At 40.5% G+C, this 25,597-nt stretch overlaps 1 protein-coding gene and 1 long non-coding RNA gene across 2 annotated transcripts in view; one reads left to right on the top strand and one right to left on the bottom strand.

Moving 5' to 3' along the window:
• Positions 1 to 25,597, top strand: part of LOC117819573 (A disintegrin and metalloproteinase with thrombospondin motifs 9-like) — a 44,673-nt gene that overhangs the window by 13,293 nt on the left and 5,783 nt on the right. The window contains 20 exon segments of the mRNA XM_034693013.1: positions 587 to 753; positions 1,014 to 1,143; positions 1,995 to 2,121; positions 2,238 to 2,448; positions 2,575 to 2,739; positions 3,419 to 3,580; positions 4,662 to 4,781; positions 6,529 to 6,636; positions 6,721 to 6,888; positions 8,881 to 9,129; positions 9,723 to 9,884; positions 10,213 to 10,389; positions 15,842 to 16,012; positions 18,196 to 18,372; positions 23,100 to 23,270; positions 23,504 to 23,618; positions 23,621 to 23,644; positions 23,647 to 23,696; positions 24,222 to 24,351; positions 24,769 to 24,863. Of these exon segments, the coding sequence (XP_034548904.1) occupies positions 587 to 753; positions 1,014 to 1,143; positions 1,995 to 2,121; positions 2,238 to 2,448; positions 2,575 to 2,739; positions 3,419 to 3,580; positions 4,662 to 4,781; positions 6,529 to 6,636; positions 6,721 to 6,888; positions 8,881 to 9,129; positions 9,723 to 9,884; positions 10,213 to 10,389; positions 15,842 to 16,012; positions 18,196 to 18,372; positions 23,100 to 23,270; positions 23,504 to 23,618; positions 23,621 to 23,644; positions 23,647 to 23,696; positions 24,222 to 24,351; positions 24,769 to 24,863 (2,879 nt within the window).
• LOC117819581 lies at positions 16,925 to 18,477 on the bottom strand. Its single transcript, XR_004632570.1, has 3 exons — positions 18,181 to 18,477; positions 17,605 to 17,644; positions 16,925 to 17,336 (listed from the first exon to the last, which is right to left on the bottom strand). It is a non-coding gene; the product is annotated as an uncharacterized LOC117819581 (long non-coding RNA).

The raw sequence follows: 25,597 nt of genomic DNA, 5'->3' as shown, positions 1-25,597 counted from the left end.
AGAGTGTATATTGCACATTGCTGTAATTATTTTTTGTGTATTCTAGTTCTGTGTGCATGTGTTTATTTGCCTTTTGCTTGATTGTATCTCAAGCTGTGCGCAAGAGCATAGTCACAAGGGGCCCAAAGTGGTGATGATTTAACTGGAATAAGGGCCGCTCTCCATGGTCATATTAGTGTAATGTGTGAAATGGTGAGGAAAGTAAAGGCAGGAAATTAGCTCCATAATCGCATTAAGGTGAATGGGTGCAGCAGACTGGCCGTTGAACAGAACAGGACGCCCCTCAATAGGACTTCGCCAGGAATAGAGATTATTTTACCCCATAAGATTTTGCTGTTTCTCACCTTACGTTCCATTCTGTAAAATGACGTTATTTACTGTTCTATAATATGTTTCGGTCAAATGGACCAATTGTTTAGTTTTATTTAGCTGGTTGATGTCATATAAACAATAACATTCACAAACCTTTCATTATCTGTGTTTTAGTGAAAATTAAAATGATCTTACTAAATCAAGCCCAATCTGCCTCCCTCCTCAAATGGGATCAAGCAAAGTAAGTGACTTCTGTCCTTTTGTGTCCCTGCAGCCATATCAAATAGCCGTGGAGAGTTCCTGCTTAATGGAGAGTTTGTGGTCAGCATGTTCAAAAGGGAAATCAAAGTGGGGAATGCCATCATAGAGTACAGTGGCTCTGACCATGTCATTGAGAGGATCAACTGCACTGAGCGCATAGAGGAGGAGATCATTGTCCAGGTAAGCTATATTTATAAAAAGGTTCAATATGCTATGTAGGAGTTGCAAAGCCAGACTAGTTTAATACGCAGTGGCATGACTGGAACTTGGAGTAGTTAAAATATAGTTCAAAAGATATTATGAATGCATGACTATCCAAGGCTTTGACCTCATAAAAAGTTTGACTCTTATTCTCAAAGATGTGGATGAATAGTTATGTTAAAAAAAACTATAATCTGACTGTATTCTAATGCATATCACATTGCCTGCATGTTCCACAGGTGCTGTCTGTAGGGAACCTTTACAACCCAGATGTCAGGTACTCTTTTAACATCCCCATAGAGGACAAACCTCAGCAGTTCTTCTGGGATGCCTATGGGCCCTGGCAGGAGTGCAGCCGTCTGTGCCAAGGTGAGGGGGAGGTACAAGGGGTTGGCATAGTGAGGTGATGGGAGCCGTCAATGATAAATGGTTTGGCCAGAGTTAAGACTAGATGGAACACAGTAAGGAGATGTGGGAACCGCTGAGCCAGCCAGACATAGAGGAGAGAGGAGTGTGGGGCTAGAGTTGGCAGGTTTATGCTAGGCATATAGGTTTGGAACAAGTCATTAAGGTTTGACCTCATAGAACGCTGTGGCAGATTACCCTCTCTGGCATGACTGTGGATATGTCGGAGTATGTGGGCGTGCAGAGGCATATTGCAGGTAAACTCGAAAACCTGTTATGCGTTATAACTCAAACACTTTGTCCGAGAATTTGTTTCTCCACTTTTTGACACTGCCTTGCTTGAATCACAGTTAATACATTCCAAAGGGAAAAAATTGAGTTCACACAGTGGGAAAAACTGCTTAGTGAAGTGAGAACTTAACTAGAAAGAACTAATGAGAGCTTCTTCATTTTTAATTTATTTGCCTGTCCTGGCAGTCTTAAGCATGAAGCAAGTTTAGCTTTGTCCCATACTGTATCAGTGTTAGACAGAGATTAAGTGCAGGGTTGTCAACATTCAAGCTATGGTGAAGCATACGCAAATGCAATTTGTTAGTGGTATTATTGAAATCCAGTGGTGATATATGTTTTGTACTTGAGTAATTTTTTTGGGAAGTTTAGATGACAGCTTGCTGTATCTTTAAACTCTGAGCGTGTAGTTGGGGATAACAAAAACAAAAAACTGTTACCATATTTCTGTTTCATTTGTTGTTTAGTTTCTATGATTTTTTTTTGCATTTTCCCACTATCTTATTTGCATCCATGTGTCTTTGCAGGAGAGCGCAAGCGTAAGATTCTCTGTAGCAGAGAGTCCGACCGGGTGGTGGTGTCAGACCAGAGGTGTCACGGTACAGCTAGACCTGCTGTCATCAATGAGTCCTGCAATACTGAATGTGAACTCAGGTTTGTATTTCCTCTTAAACCAAACTTTAGTCACATTATGAACCAATGACCCATTCTCTCTTCACTGGATCACTTAATACTGACGATGTGGATTTGGTTGATCACCTTTGTTGCAGGTGGCATGTGGCTCGCAAGAGTGAGTGTACGGCCCAGTGTGGCCTGGGATATCGAACCCTGGAAATTTACTGTGCCAAAATCAGCCATACAGATGGGAAGACCCAGAAGGTTGATGACCGCTACTGTAGCGGTCAACGCAAGCCTGATGACAAGGAAGGTTGCCATGGTGACTGCAATCCGGGTGGCTGGGAGTACTCATCTTGGTCGGAGGTAAGATTGTTGTGGGAAACATGGGGGTTTGTGTATTATTATGATCCAGATGTTTGTCAAAGTTTATCTCGGGTTGTGTATATATGTTTACACTTCCTGATGTTCAAACGTTTGATTTTGCTGCAGTGCTCCAAAAGCTGTGGTGGGGGAACCCGCCGTCGAGGGGCAGTGTGTCGAAAGGCAGCTGAGGCTGGCGGCGATGAGAGCAAATGCAGTCAAAGGGACAAACTGACCGTCCAACCCTGCAATGAATTTCTCTGTCCACAATGGAAGACTGGCGACTGGTCTGAAGTCAGTACAGCTGATTTAAGATGAATACAATGAATATTAACCCTCAAGTGTTTCTTCTTTGATTTAAATTTCATACATAGAAAAAGGAACATCTAAGAAATATGATAGTTATGTCAGTTATGAGATTCTGTATAGATATATATTCACACATGGCTTGTGCATACATACATTTATCTATGATGACGAGTACTGGTGTTTATGTAGCTTGCTTGAGTCAATGGAACGAGAAACAGACTCCAGTTTAAATACTGTAGTTTAAACCCAACAGTGATGTGGGTCAAATGTAAGATCACAGTGTTGATTGTGTATGTCTAAGCTGTAGGAGGGTTACTCCCCTCCTCTCACTACACTGAGTGTTGGGAAATCAGTGATTGCAGGGTAAGATTGTTCTTAACTGCTGTACAGTTTTCACTCTGTAGAGTGAGGTGCTTAGAAAGATTTGGCCTGCATTCCAGAAATTTTTCAGATCTCCCATGTGGTGCTGCTGAATACAAACACCTACTCTGCACTAAATGCATATGCACTGTACTAACACACAATAAACACTGTTGCAGATTTTTTACTCTACTTATACTGCTTTCCACAATGCCTAACAATCTTCCTCTGTCATGAATTTTCATTTCAACAGACTTAGTGCTGATGTTTACTCAATACATATCTATTTCTGAAACCCTTTCAGTGCCTCGTAACATGTGGGAAAGGCTATAAGCATCGTCAGACATGGTGTCAGTTTGGTGAGGACCGTTTAGATGACCGCTTTTGTGGCTCGTCTAAACCTGAGTCTGTGCAGACTTGCCAGCAGCAGGAGTGTGCCTCTTGGCAGGTCGGACCCTGGGGACAAGTGAGTTTTGACTTAAGTGTGAAGTAGTATATAAGTATTTTTTGGGTTGTCAATGTATGACACAAATGATGACAATATGAAAGATATTTTTAATACAGAACAGGTTTGACAAGCTTGATTTTTACTTAGTGCTGTTAGCTGTATGGAGACATCAGGAGATTTACTTTGTGACTGCCGGAGATAAAATAATGAAAATCATATGGCACTATTATATACATCTCTACTTTATAAAACTTAAAATACAAATAAAATGAGGTTCTGTTTCTTTAAAGGCATTTAAGGGGCTAATCCAGATTCCTTGATCCACAACTATTGCCTCTATTATCCTAAAATATGGTCAACCCTGCTGATGGGAAGCAGCAGAGTAGATAAGATTTACAGTGTACATTTTTCTGGTGTATCCTCGTAGATTTACACCAGTGAGAGGACAGAGATAAGCTAAGCTCATCATTTCGCCCTGTGCCTTTTTCTCACGCCCGTTGAGACACAGAGCACATCCTGCCAAAATAAATAGACAAAAGCTATGGATGGGTAGACATGTTTTTCTACAAAGCATCATACATTCATCTACACATAGCATACATGTTCTGTTTCTGTTTGTCTGTGCGTTTGGCCCCATCTCATTTGTGCTTGTGCACAGAGGACTGGACACCCAAAAATGTGAGATATTTTGTGCCCCCTCATCAGAGGATGTGCACGCGTTAAGGTATACTTGAAGTTGTTTAATGGAGCGTGGTCAAATGGTAGTTGATGTTGCCGCCACACAAGTTTGACCCTGTTTCATTGGAGGCAGTGAAGCAGAAGAGAGTGTGGGGTAGGACCCTCTAACTTGGCTACAGTGGAAAAAGACAAGCGCAATCTATATGAGCAAAGTTCCCCATGTGTTTGATTTGTGGGACTCTTATCAACAACAAAAAATGTAGGATGTTCTTTTAATTAAATTCATTTTATAAATGGGTGTTCCACTGTTGGCTCAGATGAACAGTCTGTTTTTCCATTTCCTGCCTTTTTCATCATTTTTTTTATTTGGATCACTATAGTTCATGTTGCTCCACTTCTTTTTTTCCATCTGTGAACTCAGTGCACTACCTCATGTGGGCCAGGCTACCAGATGCGAGCAGTGAAGTGTGTAGTTGGCTCTTATGGTGCTGTCATGGATGACACTGAATGTAATGCTGCCACCCGACCCACTGATACCCAGGTAAGATGGGCTATATTTTCCTCTTTGATAACATCTTTTCCTACTTTATCTTATATCTTCGTTTCATTTTTCTCAACTATTATCAACCTCTTTGTGTCTCTTTTATACGAGAACAACAGTTGTTCCAATGGTAAGTCTAAACTGATATAATCTGTGAGGACAGAAGGAAACATCTATGTTCACGGAGACTGATACACAAAACACACACACAGAGACAGACACAGACACACATTTCATTTCCACCTGGTCTCAATAAAACTTGGTTGTCTGGTCTACTGGGAAAGACTGAGGGGGAGGTTGTAGCGGCCTTCTTGTCCCCACACAGACATAAAACTCCCAGAATACTTCTGTAAATGCTTACCTTCTTTTCTAAGAGACACCAAAATCCGGAGAATTCATGTTTGCCCTTTAACTATTATCTCACCTGCCCTTGCCCTTAAAGGGTGCAATAGATTGAATGAATATCAATATTATGGGTGAGATTTAGTGTGTTATCAACAATTCTTTATCACTAATGTTTAAATTATACTAACTGAAAAGTTTGCTATAGTTTGACATATTTTTCTGTATCTTCATACTGATGATGTGAACTGAAAAATTTGACTTTGGACAGTTTCACTAACTCAGATTTGTCAGTGTTTTTTGTGTTATCAAAGTCTGTTCGACTATATATGTTTTGAATGGAGTAAAAGGGGACACAGTCCACTAAAAAGGGTGCAGAAACACCACAAGGAAAAAGGAATCTATATTAAACTGGACGAGAGATTTGTGTGAGCCGAGCATGCAGACTCAGGATGGGGCCCCCCTGTAGTTGCAGTGGCTCATAATTCCGGAGCCTGGGCCGGCAGAGTCAGTGACCCTGAAGCAGTCCCCTCACCTCGTTGTGACTCAAACCAGCCAGCCATGAAGTGGGCCACCAGGCCGTCAGTCCCGCCACCGCCAGCCACCAAGCAGGGTTTAGAAAAAAAGGGAGATAAATGGAACAAGCACTGAGTACAAGGAGAAGAGGCGTGGAGGCCAGAGTTGCCTTGCTCAGTACTTCTACATATAGATGGGATAAAGGCTGAACAGTTGAGACTAGTCGAGCCTACTGTATGATTTCTAAAAGCCTTAGAGTTGTAGTGTGCATACATACACAGTCTCTGGATCATTTTGGTTTATGCAAGTTAAACACAAGTCATACAGGAAATGTGCAAAGAATGACTTTAAGCACTGCCATGATGGCTGTTTGCATCCCTTAGGAGGCAGGGTGTGGAATGTGGAGCCTGCTCAGAGCCTGCGTGACCTGATTAATGCCCTTTTCCTAGAGACGTGGGGTCAGAGGGCAGCAGAGGGCATGAGGGAAAAAGAGAAAGGGTGGAAGGTGAGGGACAAGGGGGTGGATTAGGGGTGGAGTTTACAACCACGCCAGCATGGGCATTGGAGCCCTGAATACCACTCCACTATGACCTGTTATGACAGGGATCAGGGCTTTATGCTGAGTGGCTTACTGCCACAATCCATAGTTTGAACTGACTAGGGGGACCCTGTTAGTGTTGTTTTGGTAAGGGGTTTGGGGTGGTGGTGTGACACAACTACTCTCAAACACAGTGCTGAAGCAATATAGTTAGAGTTTTTAATGACTGTTTCATGTCAGAGGAGCTACCTCTGAAATTCGTGGTATTTGTAGCCAGGGACAGATGTTGTTACAGTGTATTCATTTTGTTAATCACTGCATAAATGAGTGTATGTGTCCTCCCTTCCACAGGACTGTGAACTGGCTCAGTGTCCCAGCAGCCATCCTATTCTCCCAGGGACCAAAGTCCCCTCCCACCAGGGCTCTAAAACTCAGTGGCGGTTTGGTTCCTGGACCCAGGTTGGTTGTGCTCTCACAGCTTCAATTTATGTGGTTGTTTTTTGTTGGTTTCCTGTTTCTTAGCATTTCTCTTCTGCACAACAGTGTAGTGCCAGCTGTGGCAAAGGGACACGCATGCGGTACGTGAGTTGCCGTGACAACCAGGGCGGTGTGGCAGAAGAGTCAGCGTGTGCCCACCTACCAAAACCCCCTGCCAGGGAAGTGTGCTCAGTAGTGGCCTGCGGACAGTGGAAGGTGCTGGAATGGACAGTGGTAAGAAACGGTTCATGCAGTTGTATTTGACCCAGCCTTCATAGATGTTCACTTAATGATCACTTTCAGTAGAGAAGGTAAAGAGTAAGGCAGCTGCACACAAATATATAAAAGCTGTCCAGTCTTAAAGAGGACAGTTTCCAATGAATTTCACATTTCAAAAATATTTTTCATTGATAAGTGAGCGTATTCCTTCAAATCTGTATCCAATTATCTTTTCTGCACTGCTGTTTTTCCTTAATTTGCACGTCATCAATACTGCCATCCAGATCTGTTTTTTAAAGTTTATTTATTTCAGTATAATTACATGATTTTTCACCTAGACTGACAGAGTCTGCACACGCTCTGCAGCTGTTTGTAGGAGCAACAAGGTAGAAATAGTGGCATCTGGAAGGCAAGTTTGTATAAAGGATGGAACAGGAGTGTATTGAGTAAGAGAGAGAGAGGGGGGGGGGGGGGGGGGGGAGTAAAGTTTCTGAGGCTTTATAATGCAAGAGCTTCAGTGAGGGGCTTCAGTCTTGTTTACAGATGTTTCTCATCAGTTCTTGTGATACAGTACTGCCAGACTTCAGGTCACACACACACACACACACACACACACACACACACACACACACACACACACACACACACACACGAACGCACGCACGCACGCACGCACGCACGCACGCACACACACACACACATTCATTCAGTTGTATCACCAAGTCAAAGACACTCATTAACACACAGTATTAACACACATACACTACTACTTAAATAACCCAGAGCAAACCAGCCTTTCTTATCTTGCAGTGACAAAACCCTCCTTTATGACAGTTTAGTGATGTTTCACAGAGACTGTACAGCCTTAAGTATGTTATCCAAAAGCTTTATTTATTCTTACTCGAAATACATTGACCTATTGCATACAAAATCTTCTTAGAGTGTCTAAAACCATGTATTACTCCAACATTGCTGCACAGCAGTGTAAACATCTGGACAGTGTAATCCTAGGCTTGGTTTTAGTGTAGACAGATGTTGCATATTGTATAATAGATCAACTTATGCAAGACAAGGTGGACTCTGATTTAGAGGAGCTCACTGAGACACCATTAGTTCTTAGGCAGCAGATTTGCCCTTCCTTTGCCTTTTTCCCCTGAAATTAAAAGACATACAGTATATTTGGATCTTTAGCTGTGTTGTCAGGTTCACCACAAAGTCAGGCTTACCTTCATTCAAAATGGGACAAAGGCCAGAGATGAGCCTTGTCATTGTTTTTACATTTGTTGTCACATCTGGTTTGGCCTTTCAGCATTCTTGGTAGTGTCAGCTGGAAATGGAACCACATCCTTCATATTGGATGCAAATTTAAACAGGACACCCAGGAAAAAAGGGTTTTGATACTGTGTGGTTTAGAGATGAAGAGTTGCAGCAGTAGTATGCAGAAGCTGCAAGTCAGTCAGGCACTGATCCAAACCATGACAGTGTCAGCTGTGGTAACAAACTTTGGGTAGTGGCCTAAAAAAGAGACTAAGACCAGTCAGTATACAGGAAGGATGAAGGAGGACATATACACAGAGAGAAAATGTCAGCACAAACAAAAAGGTCTTCTGGCCTTTAAGCCCACTTAGCCCAATATCATAATGAATACAACACAAGACTCTTTTAACTCAATTTTATCATCTACACACACACACACACTTTGTATGATGAGTCATACATAATCCCTGCAGCTGATTCTTGATCAGCCTGAATGAAAATTCATGGTTCGTTTGAAAATGTTGCCTCCTGTGACATATGTTTTCCTCCAAAAACTAAATTTGGTCTATGTATTCACCGTTGAGTTTTTTTAGTTCCAGCTCATTCTCCAGGGCTCCCTACTTAGTAATTTCAAAGCCAAAATTTTTGTTAAAGAATTGTTTCTGGTGACCATTCTTACACATCAACTTGCATGAGCAAATGTGTTCGTTCTCAAAAATAACCTTTTCACCTCTTCTTGTGTGCTTTCAGTGCTCAGTAACCTGTGGTCAGGGGAAGACGACACGGCAGGTACTGTGCGTCAACTTCAGTGAACAAGAAGTGAATGAGAGTGAGTGTGACCTAGACGATCGTCCCACCACAGAGCAGGACTGTGCCATGTCTCAATGCCCCTCCCGTTCCAGTGAGTCCCGACCTTTCCCATCCTTGCCAAACACCAGCAGAGGGAACAACCTGCCACGAAGCCAATCCCACCAATGGCGGACTGGACCCTGGGGCGCGGTGAGGCATCTTACATCCAGTATCATCAAAAGAACTGAATAACAGTTAGCAAACTATTTTTTTGTCTGTGGCTTTGAGAGACACTCATGAATTAAGGCTTTGTGCTCCCGGTCCTTCACTCTTTTTAAGACTTATTCATATGACATAATACCACAGGGTAGTATAACCCTAGGCCTCAGGCTCTCTACCCCATGGATCTTTCTATGAATTCTTCAGCTGCAGTTTTTTTTCAAATGAAATAGTCATCATCTTTGTCCAGGAATAACTTAAACTATTTGAATAATTCTTGGAAACGATTAAAGTTATTTTTAGTGACCCTTCCTTCCTCTGTCCTGAGGATATGTATTTTGGGAAAGCAGCAGATAGGTTCATCATCTGATATGAGATGTCTTCGTATTGTTCTTTGATTTTTTGAATGAGTGGGGCCTTCATTGGTAGTTTGTATATACCCATAGTGTGTATTAAAGCACAAAAGCTCTACTTAAGCTATAAGTTGTTCTTTCTATATGAAATCTAAATTTGCCTCATTTACACCTGGGTTTGTGGGAACCATCTATCTGACAGTATGTGCTATTTGCTCTCTGTAACAACAGTGTTCCAGCACATGTGCAGGAGGTTTCCAGCGGCGCGTAGTTGTGTGCCAGGATGAGAATGGGTATCCTGCCAATAGCTGTGAGGACCGCAGCCGGCCCAGTGAGCAACGATCCTGTGAGTCGGGGCCATGTCCACAGTGGGTCTATGGCAACTGGGGGGAGGTAAGAGAAACTACTTTACTGCTGTTTACATCAGAGAATGGCTCGCCATAGCTGGTGTTTGCCTGAGAGACAGTTGAGCAAAGATAATTAGATGGTAAAAGTTTGCAAGCGTTTTTTTTTTTTACAATAATAGAGGGGTCACTTTGACTGATGGATTGTAAATTGTAGAGGTTTGAAAATACATTAACAATCTGCTCATCTCCTCTTTGCTTGGCATTAGACATAACTACTTTCCTCAGAAAAGACATCATAACATTTTTCTTAACTCTTACATTTCTCTTTCCTATATCAATTTTAAAAACACAATCATTCCTTCTGCTGTCTTTAGTGCACCAAGCCATGTGGAGGTGGGATAAAAACAAGGCTGGTGGTGTGTCAGCGTCCAAACGGCGAGCGTTTCAATGATCTGAGCTGCGAGATCCACGACAAGCCCCCAGATCGTGAGCAGTGCAATACTCAGCCGTGCCCATCTAGCCCCCATTGGAGCACAGACCCATGGAGCTCGGTACGCTCATAAAAACTACTATATACCTTTTTTTTAACCTCACTTTTTTGCAAATACTGGTAGTCTTATTCTTTTACAGTCTGAAAGGGGCTTTACTATGGTGCTTTTGTATTAGAGGAATGTAACTCCATCTACTCTTTTACTTTTTAACCCTTCCACCTCTTGACCCTTTTGCAATTGGTCAACATTTCCTCAAGATATTTGGAAAATGTATTCCTGTTGCACTTTAATGGCAAAAAATAGACTCAGTTGATATGCCAAAAAAGTACAACATTACAAAACACTTCAGTGACAGCTGTGACCATAAGAACATTTTTTATCAGTCCAAGTTATCATACAACTGTTGAGCCTTGTATTAGTGTTTGAAAAATTCAGGATCACTTTGTATCACAATCAAAAATAGTTTTGTAAAATATTGTTTTTAAAGATAATTTATTAAGATATTTTTCCTTTTTATCCTATGTATATAGTGTGTACTTTTAAAGTGATTTATTTTGTGTCTTAGCTTTTTGTTTTCGCACATATAGCCAATCGTTGTTTATATGCAAATACTGATGAATGTTTTTGTATATCAGGAATATACAGTACGATGCCTTGTTCTTTTATAATCCAAAGAATGGCCCATAATCTCCAAATATATGGTGCTGGACAATAATGATGTTCTGTTTTGAACATTGAAGCTACCACTTCCATGGGGCCCTGTATTTTATATACAACTTTGTACTTTACGCATTTTTTAAAACGGCTATTGTATCAAGAATTCAATTTGTCTCAAGGCACATGTGTTTTTCTAGAGAAGTTACTAATCGTTTTTTAGACACTTTATTTTACAGTTTATGTATTTACCCTGTGCTATGAAACCAACAGGGGTTTTGCCGATTATGACATTGACACTGAAACGTGAATATATTGACTCAAAAGTTCCTGAAACGTCCAGTATCAATAATAACCACGAGCAAACAGCAGCTGTACAGCACTGTGAAATAAAGTGTCTCACTGAGTTTGTGGTAATTAGAACTAATAGCCATTGTATTCCAGTTTGGCAGAGGGTTTTGACCCAGATTTCCTTAGTGTGGCCAAAACAATAGGTTTAAGGCTCTCTGCTCCAAAGGTGCTTGATATGAGTATTTATATCGTGTTAGTTAATGTTTTCTTTGTACAGTAAGTATTTGGAATTGCTTAATATGCTATGCTCAACAATACCTCACTTGGAACAAAATACAACTCAACTAGCCATTAAACTATAATAACCTACACTATAGTGGTGCTTTGGCCAAACAAGGGAGATGTAAGTTATACATATATATCAAAATTAAACCATTATACTTTTGGTCAGCTATGTGTTTTTGTGGCACATTGATTTTTGATGCTGCCTTTTCTGTACTTTTTTTATTTCTTTGCATTAGCAGTAAGTGGATTAATCAGACTGATCAGCTAAAAGCAAAGTGGATCACAGATCTGATGAAACAACAAGGAATTGTTTTTGAATGTCCATCAAACAACTTTCTTAACCTTCAAGATAATGTGCTGTTAAAATGTCCAGTTTGAACACCAGATACCTGTGACCACAGGGGAAGTTAATAGTGTTTTGTATTCAGAGCTCTTACTCTGAGCCAACCCAATGTGTCTACCTCAGTCTCTGTTATGATTGCCCCCCTGCCGTATCTTTCATTCCCTTGCACTGGGGGGGTTTTAGCTGGCTAACATGACGCATGAGTTGTTTAGGCTACCCATTGCAGTTGATGGCCCTAAACACAGATCCAGGGTGTGTGTCATCTTCCACCGTTTAAGCTTACAGTCCTGCTGAGGACAGTGAAAACTGATCCAGAATCTGTGGTTAGGAGCAGCTTTTCCATGCAGCCCACCCAGTTGACTCCTCCTGGTCATAAATGCCTGTACTGACATCAAACCTTATTTTAAGGGCCTGTTAACACAGCAGTGAGTACATTTTTTACCACACATAATTTACTAATGAGAACTACTACTTGTAATGACTTCCAGATGTGTGTGATTGTAAGGTAGCTTTAATTCAAATCTAGGTCAAATCAGTGAAGGTAGAGCACAATATTACCTCAGCACATTCCACTATTCTTCATCCTATCCTCCATCTTTTCAGTAATCTTGGCAGTTTGACTTCCTGTGGTCAACTTTTTGGTTCAAACAGCAGTACAGAACATATCAACAGGCTCTTGAAATAAGTATATTGTATGTCTCTTATTCGCAAATGGCAGTATTCGTCTGTGTTTCAAGAAGATTTCTGTACATTTATGTAATTACTTGTATTTATTGTTACTTCATTATAATGTTATGTCAATATTTAATTTTTTATGAATTTGTTGGATTTCTGTTCATTTTCAGAAAAGGTAACGATTAAAGTGAAGTAGAGGTACTATCCAAGGCTTTTTTTGTTCTTATTTGGATAAAAACATTTTGGTAATACCTACAATAATGGCCTGAAGTGTATAACATGCTCCTTCATAAAACGCATTCCTTTTTAATACTGTAGAGTAAACTTTCATCAAGGTCAAAATAAGCAACATATAAGGATTGGGAATCAGGACAACAATAAGGGGACTTTAAACGAGTTTACACTTACAGTGTTTTTAGCAATTATGTATCCTCTTCTTCAAAACGAGCAGCTCAACTTCAGATTAAAATATGTAAAGCTGCAGTTTTCTTTTTTCAGAATTACGAAAAGCAATGGTAAAGATGGGTATATTCACACTGATATAAATCAGGATGTCTCTGCTAACTGATTACTAACACCACATCTACCCTTGGTTCCTAAACTCTTCAGACTTGATGCAATCAAAAGGAAAAAAAAAAGAACACACTAATAACATTAGTCATTAAGTTTGATAAAACTCATGTACCATTTAGAATTAGAACAAGTTTCCTCCAAGATACTAGATGTTTCAAATGTTTCTGCATCGCAGTAAATGAGCAGCCAGGGGAGAACAAAGTATACTCCTTTATAAGTATAATGCATAAGAAAAATACCAAACAAATTGGCTCAAAGAAAAGAAACAAACTCAATAGCCGAACTCTTTGCAACTCTTACCCCATACTCTCCGATTACTGACTCAAACTTTATAGTAATTACAGTGTGTTTGTAAAAAAGGAAGTCGCCTATATTATTTAGTGCTTTAACTAGCTAAAATGCATTATATAGGCATGTATCCAATAAAGCAGTGTTCCCTGAAGAACAGGTTTTTTTCTGAATGAAAAAGCATAAATCACTGAGAATTATACTTGTTATTCTATGTGGTCAGGGCCTCTGCTGATCTCTTCAAGAAATCACTCATTTATCTTCTGTGTCAGGAGTTCAAAGCTCTCTCTATCAAGGTAAATCTTTATCCCATGTGACAACGGCTCAGTATACCTTTCATTTCATTTACTGTGTTCATTCAGTCTTAATACCCACCACGGCTTTTTCCGGGACGCCTGGTGACGCGTGCTGCGCTATGAAGCAGCTAGCGCCCTTTAGCCCTTCCTGTCAGGCCCCTTTACTCCGGACTAATGCGGGTTGATAACAGTGTACCAATGCTGGAGCCATTGACAGTGCTATGAATGAGAGGGGGCGCCAGCTAGACAATGCAGTGGTGCATTGGTGGGTCAAGGGTCATGTTTGATTAGGGGAGGGGCCCCTTCTTGGTTCGTCCCATCAGCACAGGCAGACTTCTGGGAAATTGCTGTGATCTGTGGATGGGGGAGGAGGAGGGGGATGAAACAGAGCTGACTAGGATTCTCAAACACAATGCTGGAAATGCAAAATGTGGGCATTTCATTTCCCATGGTGTTGACTCACTCCTTGCATTTCTGGAGTTTGGTATCAAAAGTTGTACAATTTAAATTGAACATTTAGCTTTTAAAGTGTGTTTTAATCTGTGTGGCTGACATGTTTAAATCCATTAAGCATTATAGTAAATGGGCTGCCTCTGCATACAGTAGATTTCCTATCGTAATCGTTCTAAAATTTGCCTCTCAGTCATCCATCCACACACATAACTGGCTTCAGAGCTGCCATGCAGTGGTCGGCCTGGACATCAGGATTCGATTTGTTCGATGTCTTGCCAAAGAACACTTCAGCATGCAAACAGGAAGTGCCAAGGTTGGAACTACAAACTCTGCGGTAGTGGACAACAACCTCAACATCCTGCAAATAAAACTGATACAAACACAGTTGTACCTACAGTATATTTTCCATCTGTGTAAGGAAATGTAAAGTTCCAGTTTGTGAGTGGGGATGTTTGTATCAGTGAACTGCTCGGGATAATTACAGAACCCCAGAGGACTTGTGGGCAAAGCTAATGAAGCCTGCATGTTCTTATAAAACACATGGTGCTCTAGTATGACCCATTAGCACTGATTGTCAAGGTTTTCTGAGGACATTTTAACGCAGTACAACAGCAGGAAATTCTCCTTTTAAAGCAAAACTATTAAGGAATAAAGTTTGAAAACTTTACAACAGTGTAGACCACCAACCTGGAGATTAGACCCTTTTTTTCTAATGAGTCGAACCTTTACTTGAAAGTCCCGTTTCTCCTGTGAGGACTTACTGCCTGTACACAGTTCATCTAAAACAAGTGTGCTATTATTTATGTTGAGATGCAAAATGAATAAAACATATCTCTTTACAGTCTTTTTCTCCAAACATGGACCACATTATTCCAAAGATACAAAAATAACACAGTCACAAAGTCCTTTTTATTAAAACTGTTTCACAATATTTGCACAAGAGTCACTCAATGTGTATATGACTGGTTGTCTTTATTTCTTTGCAAAGAACAATACAAAACCACCATACTTTTGCCTTTAATGATTGAATAATTGGACAACTAACATCACTTACAACATAACCAACTTTTGTAAAATAATAAATGGGGTGAAAGGTCGCAGTGTGTTCCTGTCCGGTACAGTCCCTTGCTGGTCAGGACAGCACCACACGCTGGGCCGCGCACTCGTTCAACTCTGTGTCTGTCGCTTCCCATCCATCCACACATACAACGCCCCCTTTGATTATCCAAGCCTAGTCCAGCCCTTCTCCACTCCCTCCTCTATTACTGCTGTGTGTCTCTTTGTGTGTGTATGTGTGTGTGTTCACTTGTCACATTGAGTTAGACTTCGAGTAACTTGGTGAACCCGGAGGTAAAACAAACTGCTGCCGGTTGATCATGCATGCTTTGCTATTGGACTAACTTCCCACGTGGGACTCTTTTTTTGAGTCTACAAAGCTGCTCATGTGTTCAATGAATGCAAAACTTGATTTTGATTATAGCTGACATTCAAAACATTATGTGCGCTTTGAATCTCAATCATGTTGTTTGACATGAATAAATTCAAAAAAGCAACCGTGAAATCTGAACTGAAATATTTCAAGTGCTTCAGAATTTGACACGAAACATACCTGTTGATTTCAATTTAACTCTTTCTTTCTTTTGGCATCTTGCAGTGCTCAGCCTCCTGTGGAAGAGGGTTCAAGTCCCGTAAAGTAAGCTGTGTGACTGGGTCAGGCCGTCCCGTTACAGAGGAAAACTGCCAGCCTCTGTCCCCCAAACCCAGCAAGCAGAGGCGCTGCCGAGGAGGAAGATGTCCCAAGTGGAAGACTGGCAACTGGGGAGAGGTTAGACTTTTTTACCCTGCAATAAAACACTCCTCTGCTACCTTTGTTCTCATGATCCCAGACATGTCAGTATTTTCTCTCTGTCTCTATGTTAATTCTTACCATCTTGCCTGCAAGTATGTGTGAAAACATCTGCAGCTAAACCTGACTGCATTTTTCCACCATGCCAGGCCAGTAACTAAGACAGCACGTGTTACATATCACATGATTGTTGTAGCACAATACATTCAGTATGACAGCAGGAGGGATGTACATCATTTCTTTAACATGATCTAAGCTAATGTAAATTCATGATTACTATTTTACAATTCCATTTCCTTCTTGCACTCTCACTTTCCCGCCTCTCTCCTTTTTATCTTCCTGTCCCTGTTGCTCTTTCGCCCACTGATCATTTTTCTTCACATCTTACCTTTCTATCTGCCTTCATAATAAGAAGCACATGTTGGCTTGTCCTCAAATGCACAACAGATACAAACCACTAACTTGAACATGCCACACACTCACAATGTGCACCTCAGCTGCTTAGGGCCTGCTTGGTTCGTTTTCTTTCCCTCTTTTCCCTTAACGTCTGTCTGTACCCCCTCTCTTTTCTCTTGTCCTCTTTCTCTGAATTCACCCCACAGAGCACAGAGCCACATCTGTGCTCCATACGTCAAAGAGGATGTGCGTCTGCTCCAAACAGCTGTGGAGCAGGACACAGGCCAGGAGAGAATGGTATTCCATGCAGCAAGGCTCTTAGAAGAGTACAGCATGATTACCCATGGTGCATCAGGCTGCATTGTGCTTCCACTGATCAATTGGCATGGTGCATCATAAACAGTAACATATGTGAAGTTTCATAAAGAGTGAGTGTGTTTGTGTGTATATTTTTTATTATTATGTAGATATATATATGTATATAGATAGTATATACATACACAAACACACATATTTACATACATGAATGAAAAAATTGAATGTCAAATGTGAAGACTTGTGCATTTGTGTAGATTGACACAAAAATGTTGAGCTGCTGAAACTCAGGACTCGATTGATTTATGTGAACTTACCTCAGTTGGATTGTCTGGACATTTTTATCACTTCCTGATCTCTTTGTCTACACTGATAAGAGCAGTTCCTACCAAAAAGGGCAGGTATGATAGCAGTATCATTACTTGTGCACATATACATAAAAGGACTCACAGTCCAACAAAATTAATGGTTCCAAAAAAAGAAAAAAACACTTGTTTCAAGGCAACATAAATTAATGTGTAAGAGTAATATTCATTTGCATTACTCCATTAAAATTATGCACCACATGCTTCTCACAACCATCAACTTCTGTCTGAAAAGAAAAAATAAGTTTGTGTTAGATATCAACTCCAAAAGCTTGAACACAGTTTTAAAAATATGGCAAAGTATGCTTTGATCATATCATGTGATTGTTTCATCTGTCTGGGTTAAAGACTTGACATATTTGGCATAAAACAAAACACATTCTCCATCCTGCTCTTATTCTGTGTTTCTGAAGAAATGTGTTCTCCATTAGCTACAACAGAGAGTAAGGCTTTCATTAAAAACACTTTTGCTGTAGCCTGCACAGTTTAACAAACCATCGACTTCCCAGCCTCCATCTTGACATTCTTCAAATTTCTGTTGAAATAAAAGAACCCTTAAACAAACCATAGAATTTCATTATAAGCACTGAGGTTTTATTTTAGCTATGAAACTCATCCAAACACTTAGTTAAATAGAAAGCTCTGTGCTTCATATCACAATTGAAGTACAGCTGAATTGCCTCATTCAATGATTAATAAACAGAGTTGAAAGGATGTATATTTTAAAAAAGATCCACATCTTATTTATCAGTGCACAATTTGAAAGTGATAGCTGGATTATTTTGAGTCCCAGGTGAAGGCACATTACTTGAAAACTGCATAATGTCATCTACTGCTATAAGAAAATATAACTGATGTAATATTTGTTGACTGAAGTCAATTATATTATCCTTTAAGTGGGTTTTCATATATCTTCATGTCGTATAACAAAAGGTATAAAGAACAGTTAACTCTTCTTTTGTATCGCGATGGTTACATGACAGTCATAGATGATCAACTGATGATGGATGTGGTCAAACATTACAATTAACGGAATAGAAAGGGTTGAACAGACGCTTTAAAAGCTCTTACCTTGTCCGTTTCTAGTGTTCTGCATCGTGTGGAGACGGCATCCAGCGTCGGGAGGTCTCTTGCCAGGTCGGAGGCCGACAGAGCCCCCAGGAGAGAGGCTGCTCTCAGCGGTCAAGACCTGCGTCCAGCCAGAGCTGCCGGGTGGCTGAGTGTCCCTCTCGGTACCGCTGGAGAGAAGGAGAATGGCAGCCGGTAAGCCCGGAGCGCTGACACTAGAGGCTTTACAACTCTGTCTCTATCAGAGCCAGGGTGATTTTTTTTTGTCTGTCATATTTGGTGAAGTCTGAGTAGCTGCCTCGGTCGGAGGCCAGAGGGGAGGAGAGAGAGAGAGAGAGAGAGAGAGAGAAAGAGAGAGAGAGAGAGAGAGAGAGAGAGAGAGAGAGAGAGAGAGAGAGAGAGAGAGAGAGCGAGCTGCTGCAGCATGGCCCTGATAGAAATCAGATGAACAGCCTTTTTTTTTCTTCAGAGCTGCAGCTTCGTTAACATGAATGTAACTCAACTCTTAATGCTGATTGGCTAACCGGTTTTAAGAGGACGTTAGAAAAGTCACGTAAATGCACACATGTGACGCATGACTCATTAATTGTAATATTTATTTTGATATGTGGTTTGACGTGGGTATAGGAACCTATATATTTATTTTCTTGATAGTTTTTTAATCAAAGCGTATTTAAATGTGTTGATGTTGTTTTTCTGTGATTACGAGTTGAAAAAATGTCAGCACTTGCAATAAGTTCAAAACTTTAATAGAGGAAAAATAGACAGCAGCTCAAAGAAACAAGCTTATTTCAGCCCTAGGCTTTCATCAGCATCTCACCAACAAGGTGGGTGTGTCTCCTTTATAAGTGTAAGTCGCCATGTGCGAAACCACAGAAAAAAACGTGACAAAACAACACAAAATTACACAAAGGAACAACTTATGTTAACAGGAAATAACAAAAAGTGATAAATCTCAATCAACAGCATAACAACACAGGAGCCAGAAATAAACAAATACATAAATGGAACTGTCAGTCACAATAAAAGCATCTGTTGTCATTGTAGACTGCACAAAGAAAAACAATGCATGAAATAGTCAAATTAAAAAACAGTCGGTTATAAAACTAACCTGAACCATATTACCGGAAAGTCAGTCAGTCTTTTGGCTCAGCACCGAATGACTTTTTGAGTACTTTCTGGTGAGCACGCCATTTCTTTGTCTTATTCCTGTGATTACAGCTCACAAACAAATTATACCACACCCAGTTACCAACAAAGCAGTTAGCTCAGGGCTCCTTTAACTTTAGATTTGTATGAAAAATAACAAAATTTCCCTGAAACTTTACTTGTCTATTGCTGTCAGTTTAATCATTAATATTCAAAATGATACTGAAATGTATCATTTATTTTATTTCATTTGATCTCACTGTCAACTGTTGTGTATGAAGTTATGTCATTCTGAGAACTCTGAAACTTCTTTTTGCCTGCAGCACATCAGGGCTTTATTGAATAGATGCATTCCTGCTGAGTAAGATCCAGTAATTTTCTATAGGCTAGAGGCTACAGATCCTGGTTAAGGGCTGGGGTGATTAGAACAGGCAGCTGCAGAGGGAGGTTCTTCACTGTGTTTAAATGATGTTGAATCTGGGTCAATGAGCAGCATGAAATATCTTCTCAGAAAGGGGAGTCTAATTATTGTGGAGAAGTTTTAAGAGCTTCATGCCTGTGTGTCCCAATTGCCAGCTGGACATAATTACAACAGCTCACCTGGCTGGGGTAGCAATTCCCTGGTGTTTTATACACTAACATTGACTTAATAAATAAAGAAGGATGTTTTAAAACAGTATTTTACTTCACATCCTGAAACATCATCTGTTTCTAAAGGCCTAACTCACGGGTTAGAATGATAGTCTTCTTCATAGCTTTTTCTAATGTCAGTTTTTCAAAATATACCAAAAAACATGCATATATTAAGCAGAGTCAGCTTTATCCCTTCGCAATGTGGCAGCAAAGCTCCCAAAAGCCGTTCCAGGTATTTCAGTTGTTTAACAGTGTACACCATATTAAGAGTGATGAAGACCAGCTGCATTCGTAACACCACAGAGTGTTTCTGACGCAAATGGCCTTGCTAAAACATTAGGTGCTTAAATTACGACTCTTGCAAACTTGAATGCTGTAATAGTTGAGTTATCACATGCGTAGAGTTGGACATCCAGGACCAGGAGGGTTTGTGATCCTGAACTTGAAGCTAAGTAAATGCTGCTTCAAAAGACTTCTATTTTATTGAAATTCAATTCACAAAATCAGCTGCCTTGGTTGGTAATAGTACTTTAAAAATGTGCTTACAAGCTTTCTTATCTTTATTTGGATGAAGGATCTAATTTCTATGTGTTAACAATGACACCAAAGCTGGAGATGATGAGGTCGGCTTAGTATAAACACTTATATACACACTAAGAAATGCAAACAGCTAGTTGTTCCTTTTCCATAGTAGAAACCCTCATACTATCTCTCCCATAATACTAAACATTATGTAGTTTTTTGTTGATGTTGTTTAATTAAACACAAAGACATGCACAACAACAACGTGTTGCTTCATTGGGAGTTACTTGCCATAACTAGTTCTTGGCAAGGTGCAGCTGGTTCCTGTCAAAAAATAAGCCGTTTTGTTCTGCTGTCATTTTTTGAGCACAGCTATTTATATACACGCCCCAGACCAACCAAAAAGGATTTTTTTTAAATTAAACCTTCAACCAACCACAGCCCCTTATAGAACATTATGCTACAAGGTCAGTTTCAAAGTCTAATTTACAAAGCATATTGCCCTCATATATTATATTCAAGAGCAAACACACCAATGACGTTCTGCAGCTCTGGGAAGTTAGCTCTTGTTTTGTATCTAACTTTAATGAGCAGTCTGCAACTCCACTCTCTGCTGTGCAGAGCTGCTCTGTGTACTCTTATTCTGACAGAGCTCAAATTTGTAAACATACAGATGATAAGCTGAATGAGGAGGGGACCCTTTTAAACAATTCATTGTGAAGTTGATTGATGACTTTTTTATATAGTTATATTTTTAGCCTTTTTTGCCTTTATTTGATAGGACAGCTGAAGAGAGACAGGAAATGTAGGGAGTAGAGAGCGGGGATGACATGGAGAATATTATCGACCATCCGGGAATTGAACTGGCGCCCCCTGCAACGAGGACTGTAGCCTCTGTATGTGGGGCACTTAAGGCTGATTTATATTTCTCCGTCTCCCCTACACAGCAGGGGCTGACGCGGACATGAGCACCACATACTTGTGCGAGCGTGATATGTTAATCTACAGCTGATGCATGTTGCTGTTTATCATACAGACATGATTACATTAAGAATAGAGAGGAGGAGAGGAAATACACGGCCGATGTGCGGCCGATGTGCGGCCGATGTCCGGGATCCCGGAAGTGCTGTGAACGTGGGAAAGACAAAGCCGCCGAGCGGACCAATCACAGGGCTTGCGGTCCGTGTCGGCTCTACGGGGAGTTATATTTTGGAGGAGGTGTACGTCAGCTACGTGCGTAGGCCTCGGCGTAGGTACGGGAGCTACGCGGACACCCCGGAGTAGGGTACGCCGTTGATTCAACGCAGAAGTACAAATCAGCCTTAAGACTGCTAGGCCACCAGCACCCCGTGAAGTTGATGTTGATTCTTGACAGATGTGATACATATTTGTAAGTCATAACAAAGCTTCCCCACTGGGGTAAACTAACAAGAGCATCATGTTTAAATCATAGACTGTATAAAACATGGAAGTAGTATCCGTGACGTCACCCATCTGTTCCTGAGAGGTTTTTTGAAGCAAATTAACGGCGGCAGCCATATTGGAAATGCGGAACTCAACCAGGCAGAGTGTGACATAGTGTGAGCCTCCTAGCCAACAGCTATGTGTTCCCGACCGGGAGTCACGTCAGTCATGTCCTTATATGGGCAAAACTGATAATCTTAATATCTAGAGATTAGCTACGTAGGGCCAAGACGTTTTTTTGAACCAGGCTGTAAACATGTTTATTAATGCTGCAAAGATCGTCTTTTTCCCATTCATGACTATGTGGTTTCCGGTGTTTCTGCAGCCAGCCTCAAGCGTATTTTCAATATATTGCAGTTTATAACACTTCCGCATGGGCTTCATCGTTTGAGACCGGAGGTTGCCGCTTGGTTTAAATGAAAAAACCCTGTGTACAGTGGCTCCAGACCATCTCCACTTGAGTGGAAAAGTGTGCCCATATTAGGGTTGTTGAGCCACAGACATCCACCTCCTAGCTCCTGATTACAACTATAACAGCAAAGTCATAATGATGTTAAGAAACTTTCTGTAAATGTGTTATGTAATAATATCACAATGTCACCCAGAGGTGGAATTATCGTTAATGATTACTGGAAAGTTTTAGATTGACATAATTTATAAATACCAAAGTAACTACTAACTTTCAGTGGACAGTAAGAATTTTGCTCCAACAGCGCATGGCTGTGAGCAGCTGTGTTTGTGAATGAAAGGTTTTTCAATGAGCTTCATTGGATTGAAACATTTGAATTTTGCAGCGCCATTTGTGGTGCATTTGACCTTTACGTTTGCTTTGTGAATTAGACAGATTGTTTTTGTCTCATTCGCACTGGGTTAGTGGGCGCAAAAGCTACATAATGTCGTGAAAGAGGCCCACAGTGTTGTCCTCTTAGCTTTTAGCTTTAATTCTGACATCTTCTGCTTAAGTATCTCAAGGTGAAGCTACATCCTTACAGACACAAATCTATCTTTTCATCTTCACACTTCTTCTGCATACATCAGGTCTAGTTTCATTGAAAATGAAACCATATTTGTAAAGACTTAAGAATGCCTAACACAAATCCTGCTTGATTTGCATTGTTTTTAAGAAGCTTGTCCCTGTCTTGTCTCCACTACAGTGCAGTAAGTCATGTGGAGAAGGCCACCGAAGACGACCATTGCAGTGTGTGGACCACAATCAGCAGGAAGTACATGAGATCTACTGTGTAAACCAGATCAGACCTCCAGACATAGAAAGCTGTAAAACTGAGGCCTGTGGGTTCATTTGGATCACAGGAGAATGGACTGAGGTGAGACAATCAGAGAAGCTGTGTGCTATTTAAAAAGCATTTTCCTTCTAAATGCTTTAAGATCTGAATTGTTTGAAAGCATTTTTTTCTGAAACAGTACCTTACTTTTCAAGCAGCCATTCATGTGAATCACCATCTTCAAATCCAGTGATGCAGAAATGACAGAAATCAACCATGTTTCCTGAGCGGGGCTCTGTTGTTATTTCATGCTAGGGATTTATTCTCTCTTCCAGTGCTCCTCCAGCTGTGGCCAGGGCTACCGTCAGCGTCTGATCTCCTGCAGCGAGGTGCATGTGGAGAATGACAACTATGAGTACAGCCATCAGTCTTTGTCCAACTGTCCAGGGACTCCCCTGAGAGCTACATGACTTGCAATTGGACCCCTGCCCGCCTCCACAGGAGTGGAGGGTTGGAATCTGGGGTTCGGTGAGAAAACTGTGGTTTTAAATGTGGTACATTCCTTAAATCAGGTTAGATTCCTCAAATATAAACCTGACAGCTGAACCAAAGTTATGAATTATCACAGCCCTATTACAAGTGCATTTGTTCAGTTATGGCTGTTTGCAATAGGTCACTTTTCATTGCAACAAAATAAGTTTGTAGTGCATTGAATTAATAGGAATACTATTAGGGCCTCTCCTTCACCAGTTTTATGTGCATTTTCAATTTGTGCATCAAAAAGGAAAGTACAATTACAAAATTAAAAAGTAAAAATTATAATTAAAATTTGTTGAGGTCAAATAGAAAATGTATGTCATGGTAAAGTTCCTTAACATGAATAAGATCTGACTTTTGATTTCAAGCCTTTTATTGGCTGCATCAAAAGTTTAAGTTACAAACCAAAAACGTACCGTTACATTATTTCATGGAAAGTATGTCTTTGAATATAAAAAGTGACAGTCATCCACAAGTTTTCTTTTCACACTTTTTGGTTCTCTTCCTCCCCTCCAGTGTTCAGCCAGCTGTGGAGAAGGAGTGATGGAAAGGACAGTGCAGTGCGTGTCAGCGGATGGCCAGCAAAGCAATAAGTGTTCCCTAGATGCCATTCCAGAGGCCAGAAAAATCTGCAGAAATCCAGGCTGTGAGTTCTTCAAGAATACTGCTTCTTTTTTTTAAAAGGGTCAAGGCTACCAGAGTTACACACAGGGAAAGTGAATGCATCCCAGATTCTAGTATTAGGCACGGCTTGGCTTGATTCGGTCATCCAGTGAATAGGCCTTAAGGGAAATATTTATGATCTGTGGCAAACATCAAAGATTCACTGTCCAGTGTATTTACTTCCCCGTGGTAGGATGGGACATCAAAGAGTGGGTGGCTTTTCGTTTTCTTTGATTCGTTGCAGCGATTTGCCACACTAGACTAAACCCCTGGAATTTTTCTGTGCATGCGTACTCATGTGTGTATATACAGACTTTGTATGAGTGCCTGTCCTGTTTTGAATCATTGAGAGATACAACAATGTATGCCTACTTATGTCTATATCTTCTTTGTCTCTAAGGCCACTTGCCCTCTAGCTGTATGGAGGTCCAGAGCATGAGCAGACCCCTCTCAGACAGTGAACACCTTCTGAATATTCAAGGAAAGGCAATCAAGGTAAAATCATATAATCTTGTTGGATCAAAAATGCACAACATACAGTTCATGAAGCCTTAAATAATGTCCCTGACATTTTCAAACATGGGCCAAATTTTGTACATACTGTATGTTTGTGTCTAAATGACTAATAGGTGTAGAAAGTTCTGAGACTTCTTGAGTTGATCAATTAAAGCTGGCTACAATGATACAACTGCAATTCAAAGAGTCTGATAATATAATGGAAGGAAATTTTCTGAAAATACCTTTATTGATACAGAGTAAGGTTTTTGTTTTAAACTAGGGAAAGCCATAAAACTGCTCTTTCAAAAGCCACAAGACTGTTAACACAAACAAACATTTAACTCACACAGCGTCTGAGTTTCTTGTCTACTGCTGTGTTATTGTTTGCCATACAAAAAATGTATTAAATCCAAGCTGTTTGATTTTCCCTGTCAGTCAATTCACTTGGTACAACACATAGTGTATGGTTGACCACATCCCTTCCCTGCCAGACTACAGACACCTCAATTCCTGCCTTAAAAGTAGAGATGGTATGAAATGATCTATGATAGCTTATGTAAGACCCTGCCTGAAAACACATAGTATGTCTCTGTCAGCACAGCCATCGTTCATTTCTTATGCTCTTTTCCTTGTCCAGCACACCTTCACACAGTTGGGGTAACTGGCTGCAGTTAGTTAGGTCTGCTTTTCTTTTGTCCACTGCCAGTAGAGAATAATTTCCATCTTATATA

Source organism: Notolabrus celidotus, chromosome 1 (assembly GCF_009762535.1).
Source record: "Notolabrus celidotus isolate fNotCel1 chromosome 1, fNotCel1.pri, whole genome shotgun sequence".
Taxonomy (NCBI): Eukaryota; Metazoa; Chordata; class Actinopteri; order Labriformes; family Labridae; genus Notolabrus; species Notolabrus celidotus.
The sequence above is the reverse complement of the archived record's forward strand: the minus strand, read 5'-3'. Positions and strand labels throughout refer to the sequence as shown.